At 36.1% G+C, this 10,622-nt stretch overlaps 2 protein-coding genes across 4 annotated transcripts; one reads left to right on the plus strand and one right to left on the minus strand.

The window, feature by feature from the left end:
• Nucleotides 1-1,354: 1,354 nt before the first annotated feature.
• LOC113110500 (caspase-3-like) lies at nt 1,355-3,470 on the minus strand. The gene is made up of 4 exons (XM_026274664.1): nt 3,066-3,470; nt 2,534-2,697; nt 2,069-2,195; nt 1,355-1,979 (listed from the first exon to the last, which is right to left on the minus strand). The coding sequence occupies exons 1-4, from the start codon at nt 3,283-3,285 to the stop codon at nt 1,666-1,668; spliced, it is 825 nt and encodes a 274-aa protein (XP_026130449.1). The 5' UTR covers nt 3,286-3,470; the 3' UTR covers nt 1,355-1,665.
• Nucleotides 3,471-5,496: 2,026 nt separating this feature from the next.
• Nucleotides 5,497-10,275, plus strand: LOC113110250 (RNA/RNP complex-1-interacting phosphatase-like). Of its 3 annotated transcripts, none has more exons than XM_026274336.1 (10): nt 5,497-5,583; nt 5,878-5,944; nt 6,024-6,099; nt 6,181-6,312; nt 6,489-6,612; nt 7,316-7,376; nt 7,485-7,531; nt 7,613-7,688; nt 9,401-9,574; nt 9,676-10,275. In XM_026274336.1, the coding sequence occupies exons 2-10, from the start codon at nt 5,910-5,912 to the stop codon at nt 9,962-9,964; spliced, it is 1,014 nt and encodes a 337-aa protein (XP_026130121.1). In that variant the 5' UTR covers nt 5,497-5,583; nt 5,878-5,909; the 3' UTR covers nt 9,965-10,275. The 3 variants fall into 3 exon arrangements, with proteins under 3 accessions (XP_026130121.1, XP_026130120.1, XP_026130119.1); XM_026274335.1 differs by having other exon boundaries at nt 5,523-5,583; nt 5,865-5,944; XM_026274334.1 differs by having other exon boundaries at nt 5,534-5,583; nt 5,859-5,944.
• Nucleotides 10,276-10,622: the final 347 nt, after the last annotated feature.

Genomic DNA, 10,622 nt, shown 5'->3' on the forward strand with positions numbered 1-10,622 from the left:
GAAAACTCGCAGAATCGCTACGTGGCGTTTTGAGGCGGTCTCCAGTTAAAAATCACATTCAGGAGTTTAAAATACAAGTTTTTTTTGTTGTTGTTGTTGTAGAAGGGTTCCCCTTCTACAAAAAAATATTGAGGGTTCCCCTTCTACAATACGCATTCCAGAGGATAGATTAAATATCAAGCCGCGGACACGAAAAAAAAAAAACGCGGCAACGTTGTGTAAAGTAGTCTAATATCGTGTGAAAACCCCTGACTTGGCAACACTGGACCCCGTCCGAGCTCGGACTTTCCAGTTGTTTGTCAATAACTACTTCTTGTCATCAACAGATTTAAATCTTTATAGTTAATATGAATAAATAAATTTAAAAAAGGTGAAAAAATAAATAAATTAAATATCAAAGTTTTGTGTTCTCACACGCGCCTCTTGGTGGAAGATACGTTTATGGTCTCATAAGACCCTGGACAAATAAAAATCTGAATTTAAATAATACTGTCTATGTCAATTTATTATTATTATTTTCCAGGTTGGGCATTATTTTAGTCATATTATAAATATGAATATAAATATAGAACATTTAATTTCTAATTAAAAGCAATTTGTTTACAACTCTATTTGAACTATCTACAAAAAGTGATAATTTTCTGTCACAAAATATTGAGTTTAATATCTGATGAACTCTGTGGGCCTTTGATGTTTATCAGTACCTCCTTATCCTTTATGAACGTACAACCATAAGCAGACTACATGCAGATTGCTTTTTAGCATCGACGTCTGTTATTCTTGGTACATTGTGTTCTGATTCTTCACGTCAAGAACAATTTCTTCAGTTCAGTAAAATTATACACGTCTCTCAGGTTAAGATGCTCATAGATAAGTATTGCAGCATCATTCTGGTAGTTCCAGTAGGTAGAGAATCACCAGATACTTAACTGCATATCACAGTCTGTCTGATTCACATACCAGACATTCATTTAATAAGCACATAAGTGCACGTAACAGTCATCACTCTACACACAGTTAAATTAAACCTGGCATTAGTGTTTGTGACCAACAGGCCATGTTGAAATCCTACATGTCTGGATTGGCTGTCAACTCACATCATGACCACTTGCAGAAGGACAGAGCGTGTATTAAACACTCACACCTTGAAGTACAGTAAATATACCAAGGGCAAGGTATGAATATGTTGTAACCTGAGACAAAGAAACCTGGGCATGACTTTAGTTTCGAATTCGATCAGGATCAGGTTTAATGTTACACAAGTGTTTCCCAGAAATGGTGCTTCATTAATATGCAGTTGCAATAGTGTTCATGATTTAGAATTTAGTAAGACAATGAGCTTCAAGAATCATCCGGTTAAGGTTTTATTTGAATGACACATATAATACAGACACTTAAATAAACACTTTCAAGATTTATATATAAATAAATGTCTTTCTTTTTTTCCTCAATACTCTTTGAAATGAAACAGAAAATGATTGTTTTACTTTAGGGAAACATATAAAAGGAAGTAGCAAACACAGCACTATAAAACCAATCACATCCTGCATGTTTCCAAACACCTCACTTCCTATTCCTGTGAGACTTTACATGATTCTGTTATCTGATCAAATGAGATAACGTGATGAATCAGTTTCTCCATGTGTTCTTCCAGTCAGTCTCTGTTCAGCTGATGGAGCTCTTCCGTGATCGACTGGGTTCATCGATGAGCTGCGTGGCTGCAAAGCTCAAGCTCAAATCTTCTGCCGCTGCCATCTTTCTGAACGGGAAAACCTCTCTGGTAAAGCGGGTCACAAAGCAGGGCATCTGTTTCTTGCCACCCAACACTTTCCCTCTTGATTCAAAGTTGTAGGCCACCTGGAAGTTTATCCGAGTCAGGAGTCTTGTGATCTCCAGATCTGGACCTCCTTCCTCTTCTAGCAGCTTACAAAAGGTTTGAATCAACTCTGAGCCCAGAGGATGCATGAATGCACCGTAACCTAGAAAACAAATGAACGTGAGTGAAGAACTGAAGAGTTTGGGACTTTACAAACTATGCAAACAATGTGATGCAGTTCATAAATCAGACCTGGAGATGTGGCGTACATGACTGCTGTGTCAATAGGGATGGAAAACAGCTCAGACACCCCGTCCTCTTCCTCGGAGAATGAAGAGTCGACCTCCACACCTTCATCCAACCCATGCCCTCGACAAGCCTGAGGAGCAGAAAGATATGATCATCAGAAACATTCAGTTACTAGCTTTAAGAAACATCGACTAGTAAAATTATGAAATTATATCTACTTACATTAAACAAATTAACATTTAAAATTCATGCATGGATTTATTTGATGAGTAGCCATGCAATAAACAGAGGAAAAAAATCAAAAATATTCAAAAGTTCAAATTCAAGACAACATTTTTAGGCTTTAAATGAACAAACAGTACCAGAGAGTCAAAGGACTTCTAATGTAATATCAACACAGCCATCGATATTTGCTGCAGTAGGATCTTAAAAATGGTTTGTCTGTGAGAAAGGTTTCACAAAATGTACCTGAATCAAGAAAAGCTTGCTCTTGTCTGCCATTGACGGACCTCCAAAGTAGCTGTAGATCTCAGCCAGTTTCACAGCACGTCCGTCAGCTCCGAACACAACACCCTCCTCACCGTGACTGGATATGACGCCCACAAAACAGTCTTTGACCGTCTTCTTGCTCGCTGAGGATGGAGGGCAGAATTAGCGAGTATTCTGGACAGTGCAAGTTACATTTCTGTTGTTACCCTAAAAATCTGCGGTCTTAACTGTCATTATAATGTTAGGACTGATTCATGATGGCAAAATCTTACCATACAATATACTTTTCTTTGAATAAATACAATTATCTAATTGTTTATCAACTAGACTTAACAACAAAAATACTGGGTTAAAAAGCGCTCATGTTAGAGATAAGTTAGTTTGCTATTAAATTACTGTTAATCATAAAGAGGAGGTCTTTACACATAACATGAAATATCACTGCAGATATGAAAGAGCACATTTTATTTATTAGGGAAAACATCAGTACATCATGATGGGCTCACATTACCTGCTTTGAAGGCTTCATAGATCTCATCTGCTTCGATGTCCATTCTGATGTCCACAGAGAAGCCGAGCTTGCTGAGGGTTTTGTGAAGTCTCCGAGTGTCTTTCTTCACGCCGTTTCTCTTGATCAAATCTTCACCTGGATAGAAGCTCTCCACAGACACTATCAATGCCCTGTTCTTCACAGTCTTATCAGCAGTGAAAGGAAAATTGCAAAAAGGCATGGTCTTCTCTTCTGTCAAACTCTGAACTTCAGTGCAATCAAATTGTGATGGATGAGTTCTCTTAGGAGTCCGTCTGCATACTACACTCTAGTCCAGCCCTTATTTGCATGAGATCATTTCCTCATTATGGAGAATGCCGCTTCTAGGCAACACCTTTTTGTCATTGCCTCTGTGTTATATAATGTCTGCCAACATAAAAGGGAATAAACCTTTCAGGGTATTAATTACTATTATTATTATCTTTGGAAATAATTCTGTGTTTATAGGCACACTGTAAAAACAAAGATTATTGAAGTACATTTTACAAGGAAATACATTTCAGTCTTTCTACTTAAAAATATGATGTTTAATTCAATGAGCTACATGCCTTTTTTGTTATTATTTGTGTAAACGACTCGCAGTTTCTAAGTTAACATTCTTTCAGATTCTATCCACTCAGTTTTTTTTTCAGTGTAATGTCTTAGTAGCAAATAAGATATTGAGTTCCTTTATCATGTTGTAACACTATATGTGGTAAATTGTCATAATGGAAACTTGCATTAAATAGCCAATTACGTGGTTTTTGTTTAAATGTATATATATATATATATACAGTACAGACCATAAGTTTGGACACACCTTCTCATTCAAAGAGTTTTCTTTATTGTCATGACTATGAAAATTGTAGATTCACACTGAAGGCATCAAGACTATTAATTAACACATGTGGAATTATATATGGAATTATATACAGAACAAAAAAGTGTGAAACAACTGAATATCTGTCATATTGTAGGTTCTTCAAAGTAGCCATCTTTTGCTTTGATTACTGCTTTGCACACTCTTGGCTTTCTCTTGATGAGCTTCAAGAAGTAGTCACCTGAAATGGTCTTCCAACAGTCTTGAAGGAGTTCCCTGAGAGATGCTTAGCACTTGTTGGCCCTTTTGCCTTCTGTCTGCGGTCCAGCTCACCCCTAAACCATCTCGATTGGGTTCAGGTCCGGTGACTGTGGAGGCCAGGTCATCTGGTGCAGCACCCCATCACTCTCCTTCTTGGTCAAATAGCCCTAGATGCCTTCAGTGTGACTCTACAATTTTCATAGTCATGAAAATAAAGAAAACTCTTTGAATGAGAAGGTGTGTCCAAACTTTTGGTCTGTACTGTATATATATATATATATATATATATATATATATATATATATATATATATATATATATATATATATATATATATATATATATATATATATATATATATTCAGTATAAAATTGAAAGACATAATCTGGAGTTCACAGCTATAGACTAAACCGGACACGTGGTTTGGTAGCATGTATCTAATTTATATGATAATTTCACACTGCATTCCCCTAGTCTGCCTTCTTTCTTGGTAAAGAATCAAACTCCCACTGTCTGCGGGTTTCAGTTAGTGTTAAAGTTGTTCTACATAATGTTCAGAACAACTTACCTCCTCTGATCTAAACAATTATCAAGAAGTTAACATACAAAAATAAGCACTGGCCAACAGCTATTCTAATAAACAAATTATATTTGAAACCAAATCCAACCAGCCAATGATTATATAACAAGTGGTTCCAGAGAAACATTGCTTTAGATTTCTTACATTGCAGCTTTTCCTGTATGTGTGTCTGACTTCCCCAGTCTGTCAAGTGTTTCCTGGTGTGTGAGAGTTCAGTTCTTTCTTCTACCATGCATTCAAATAGTTTAAGTTTATAATGTTTACTCATTGTGTTATCAAGTTACTCAAAATAATATTCAGAGCCATATTCATTCTTGCACTCTAAAAAGTGTAAAAGTAAATTTAGTTATATTAATATATATTAATGATTCATTTATTACTCAATTAAAAAGTGTTGAAGGGACAAAAAGAGAGGGGATGGAGCAACCCCAAACTGACTGGGATCTCATTTACACCCCTTTAACCTTCATCATATATATATTACATTTGATACAATCACACCAGCCTGATAAGAACATGAAATGATCTTATCTGATTTTGCGCTTTCGCTGGCTTTTTAATATTTATCGTCCTTGGTGTGAACAGTGCTTGACAATATTATAATCGTAAAACAACAGTCATTTTATACAGTTAACGGCTGTTACATAAAAATATACCACAAGCAGAAAGCCAGCCTCGAATGACCATCCAAGCGCTTCAGTTGTGGTCGGGCTGCAGGTTCCCCTCCCGGCCTGAGCGCGGCAGCAGAGCGCGCAGTTCCCAGCAGATGAATGACGTCAGCTGGAGCAGGGCACGCGACTCAGTGTCGGTAACGTGGAAGTGGGAGAATCTTACAGAGGTAACGATAGTGGTTTACTTTTCAGTAAATTTAATTATTCTTTATTGTATTTAATTATAATATATGTTGTGATGGAATACGAGGCGTGGACACGCTTAAAGAGACTGATTAAGCCAGAATCTGTTAAATGAAGTTTGTTTTGGTCATAGCGAAAAGTGAAACCTAACCGGTGTCTGATACTTATCTCTCATATCTGACACGTAAACAAACTCATTCTTAAATAGTTCATGTTTTAGAGTTTGTACGAGTTCTGCTTACGATGTGTATGTAATCAGACACAGCTGTGTTTTGCAGAAGTGTATGGGCCAAGCAGCTGCTGTGAAGACATGCCTGCAAAAAAGAAAAATGCCGTTCCTGACAGGCTAGTTTTTTTATAACTTCGTTCATTAACTGAAGTTAAGCTTCTAGGATCGTTTGCTAAAGTTGTGTGCCTCCTTTAGATGGACAGACTATACAGCAGTGGGTAAACGGATCCCTGGAACCCGCTTCATCGCCTTTAAAGTCCCCTTAAAACAGGTCTGAAGACATTGACAAATCCTCCACCTGTTTGAAGTGTGTGTGAGAGCTTAGATTTAATTCCAGTGCTTTTTGTTGTAGTCTTTCAGATATCATTTAAAGCAGTCAGAAGTCTTTGGACCGTTTGATCTTGTGCATATGTTGGAGAAGGAAGGACAAGAACTGGGTCTCATCATCGATCTGACCTTCACAACTCGCTATTACAGAGTAGAGGTAGGGATTGAAGACTTAATAAATAGCTAATAATATTTTCTCCTCATGAAGGTGTAAACTGCTCCTCCCTGCTGAAGAATCCAGCTTAACGAGATTGGAGTTGATGTGTTTTGTGTCAGGGTGGAGGGACATTGTTGTATTTATTGTCTTGAAATGTGTGATTGTGTTTGTTTCAGGATTTGCCAAACACATTGTACCACCTGAAGATCTTCACAGCAGGGCATGAAGTGCCAAACGATGCCACGATTCTCAGCTTCAAGAAGGCCGTCAGGCATTTTCTGCGTGATAATGAAAACAATGGTAAGTTATAATTAAGTAAATTAATAAGGTGAAAACCAAAATTACTTTAATTCACAACCATCCAAAGGTTTGGAGTCGGTAAGATCTTTTAAAATGTTATTGAAAAAAAAACTAGTATGCTCACCAAGACTGCATTTATGTAATCAGAAATACAGTACAAATTCTGAAATATTATTACAATTTAAAATAACTACTTTCCATTTGAATGTATTTTAAAATAGAATTTATTCCTGTGATGGTAAATATGAATATTTTCAGCAGCCATTACTTCAGTATCACATGATCCTTCAGAAGTCGTTCTTCTAGCATGCTGATTTGATACTCCAAAAATGTATTATTATTATTATTAATGTTGAAAACAGTTGTGCTGCTTAATATTTGTATGGATTTCAGGGTTTCTTGATTAATAGAAAGTAAAAAAAATAAACATTTATTAGAAATTGATATCTTTTGTAACATTATAAATGTCACTTGATTAATTGAATGCATCCTTGCTGAATAAAAATATAATAATGTTCCTGGTTGTATAGTGAACAATAAAATCAAACATCAAGTAATAATAATGCTAATCAAAATGCAAACTTTTTGAATGCTGTCCTTATTTTATTTTAATGACCCATCCTAATTTTTAATATCTCGTTTCATTGAGAAAAATGTCATTTTATATGTTTATTTAACTTTTTTTCTTTACTTTTTTGAACAGATAAGCTGATTGGTGTTCATTGCACGCATGGTTTGAACCGCACCGGCTATTTAATATGTCGGTGAGTAAAATGACATTCTTTTTGCTCTTTTTCCATGTTCAAGATCTCTTAACTTTGTCTTCAGACGAGTACATCCAGCAGTTGTCACTGTTAAATATTGTGTCATAGATACCTAATCGATGTTGATGGGATGAACCCCCAAAAAGCGATTGATTGTAAGTAAGCTCACTTAAACTTACTATATGTATTTGCATGCTTTTAGGTATTTTTATTTGAATGCTCTGATTTCTTCCAAGTATTCAATGAATCAAGGGGACACTCAATTGAGAGGCAGAATTATCTTGAAGACCTGAGGATGGGGCACAAGAGAAGGTGAGCTCTTCTGCATGTCATTAGAGCCATGTAAAGTACACTGTATTATATTTAATGCATGACTTTTTAAGGCCTCTAAATTGTCAGCATGATTAAAACTAATCTACTACATGCCTTGGTGCTTAGTTATAGCTTAGCAATATAGAAATGTTCAGGTCATGATACACACATTTTGTTTTCTTTGTAATCTTTACCACTTTTTAAAAAGTAAACGTAAGAACTTTTATTTTGTTTGTAATATCCAAGATAAACATTTGCTGGACTGAAACAACTTAGGTTACTTGATTATTCATACACCATTTTCGTTTCTCAGAAAAGTCATGTCACTATCAATTATGATCATCAGTCTTTTAAGAAATGTTTGTTTGTTCATCTCTTAATCATTGTATTGGATTGCATTATATGTTTTGCCTCCCACAATAAAAACTAAGCATTTATTATCATTTTACTAAGATGACAAGTGATATTTTATATGCATTTTATGCAAGTAGTCAGTTATGCTGTTATATTATTTACATTACAGGTTATCAGAATTTCATGCTTTTGACCATATCAGATGTGACAAAGACAGCACACCACACACAAACAGATTTTCACACCAAAAGATAATTGGGCTGATTTTGGGCAGATTTCGTCTCTTCAGACAATCCTAGCTATGTCCCGGTTATCTTGATGGTTCTACAGATTATTTTATCAGATTTTCCCTTGGTCTGAAGCGGAGATGGAGAATCAGCTTGTTGAGTTGTGCCAACAGCACTAATGTTTATATAATGTGTCATGTAAAAAATCATTCCTAACACTATCATTGCAATTTCTTCCTGCATATCGTCCGCAATGCTTATTCTGAAGTCTCGCGAGGTTTTGCAAGATTTCCTGTTGTTCACAGTCAAGACTCTGGTAGAAAATCTGTTTATGTGTGGTGTGCTGTCTTTGTCACATCATGGCACACCATACACTATAGGAGCAAAACGTTTAAATCTAGGATATTTTATCCTCATGTTTGTGGTCCGACACATTTTGAAAATCTTATGTAAAAAATCTTTTGGTGTGTACCCAGCATAAGAAGAACGACTTCTGAAGGATCATGTCATACTGAAGTAATGGCTGCTGAAAAATTCAGATTTACCATCACAGGAACCATTTTTTCAATGACATTTTAAAAGATCTTACCAGCCCCAAACCTTTGGATGGTTGTGAATTAAAGTAATTTTGGTTTTCACCTTAATTTACTTAACTATAACTTACCATTGATTTCATTATCACGCAGAAAATTCCTGACGACCTTCTTGAAGCTGAGAATCGTGATATCGTTTGGCACTTCATGCCCAGCAACTTCACCAAATTGTATATATTTGTATATGTTCCTGTTGCTGTTTTAGGGCATTGCGTTAGAAGCGCAAAAGGTTGTGGGTTCAATTCCCAGGGAACAAACACAGAAAAAAATGTATAACCTGAATGCACTGTAAGTCGCTTTGGATAAAAGCATCTGCTAATTGCATAAATATAAATGCATAAATTTGCTCAGTTTGGGCTCAGTTTTTTCCTTCTCAATTGAGTAAAAACCACTAATGTATTGAATATTATACAAAACATAACACACATGCAGACTTTTTTAGATTTTACTTTATAATTTGTCGAAATGTTCAATCTACTGTTCCATTTAAAAAAAAAGATGACTTATTGAAATTAACGTTGCAATTTTTTTTGTGCAGCAATGAGGGAATGGAGGAACCAGTCCAAGAACCCGCACAGGGACTTGCAACGGAGCCACAAGATGCTCCTCCTCCTCCTCATCATCATCATCGAAGGGAACAGCATAACCATGATCCTTCTTTTAATGGACAAGGGCATCACCCATGGCACGGGGAACCCCATAATCCGTTTTTGTAAGCTCAAATCATCAAATCTTTAGACAATATGATATAAAAATGGTCTATCTTCCTAGATGAATGCTGTTTCTTTACTCAATCTCACAATTTCTTCTCAGACCGTTTAACCAGAAGAACAACATGACTTGGTTCAGACCACCTGAGCAGCAGTTCTTCCGTCCGCCCTTGATTCCTCATCCACCGCAGGGCGTGAGACCCTGTTTTCCCAACCAGAGCGTCACAGGATTCCACTTGGGACATTATCCACCTCCAATTCCCTTCGACAGGTTTGACCAACCATTCCAGAATCCAGGCGCGCCTCCAGGGGGATCCACGAGACCTCCAGGGCATCACCGAAAACCTCGATATAGACACAGGAAAGGTCCGAAAGATAGGACTCCTCAATGAAACAAAGAGACTTCACATTTTCAACCTGAACTGCTGGACTGCTTTTCCTGAACACAAACCGCCAGTCCGATGGTTAAATGTTTCTCTCTGTGGAGGAACCATACTTTTTCTTCGATGAATTTGGTCTCCTAAAGAGGTCGACTATTTTATTAGACTCTAATTATTTTACTACTAAGTTTTGTCATGGTTATCTGTTAGAAGGTCATTTTATCCAGCAAATATAATTCACACACATAATCTATAACTGCTGCTGATCTATCTTTCCTTTTGTTTTAAATGAAGTGAAATATTAAACAGCATTGCAAGAGCAATTACAGTTGTTTTATTATCTTTTATTATATTTTACACATTTTGTATTTTTTTTTTTATCAGTTAAAATATTCTGGCTGTTGTGATCTATTATTTAGGCTATGTTCTCTGTGATCCGAGAGAACCCAGGTCGAGATAATAATAATTCCTTATATTTATATAGTGCTTTTCTAGGCACTCGAAGTGCTTAATCAACCTAATAAAAGATTTAACTGCACAATCACTTGTAATTATGCAAAACCTTTTCTTGTGGTTTTAGAAAACTTGATAATAAGTAGCAGATATCTGGGCATCACAACTGTTAATGTACGAAAATTGTTATTTAAATATACGAAACAATAATTGCTGT

Source organism: Carassius auratus, chromosome 10 (genome assembly GCF_003368295.1).
Source record: "Carassius auratus strain Wakin chromosome 10, ASM336829v1, whole genome shotgun sequence".
Classification (NCBI taxonomy): Eukaryota; Metazoa; Chordata; class Actinopteri; order Cypriniformes; family Cyprinidae; genus Carassius; species Carassius auratus.

Bases quoted from the DNA above. Each gene is read 5' to 3' on its own strand.
- LOC113110500 (XM_026274664.1), bottom strand. From the start codon at position 3,285: ATGCCTTTTTGCAATTTTCCTTTCACTGCTGATAAGACTGTGAAGAAC. The intron at 2,698-3,065 runs GTAATGTGAGCC...CTCCATCCTCAG, and splicing joins CTATGAAGCCTTCAAAGCAG to CGAGCAAGAAGACGGTCAAA. The intron at 1,980-2,068 runs GTCTGATTTATG...TTTGTTTTCTAG, and splicing joins CATGTACGCCACATCTCCAG to GTTACGGTGCATTCATGCAT.
- LOC113110250 (XM_026274336.1), top strand. From the start codon at position 5,910: ATGCCTGCAAAAAAGAAAAATGCCGTTCCTGACAG. The intron at 7,532-7,612 runs GTAAGTAAGCTC...ATTTCTTCCAAG, and splicing joins CCCCCAAAAAGCGATTGATT to TATTCAATGAATCAAGGGGA. The intron at 7,689-9,400 runs GTGAGCTCTTCT...TTTTTTGTGCAG, and splicing joins AGGATGGGGCACAAGAGAAG to CAATGAGGGAATGGAGGAAC.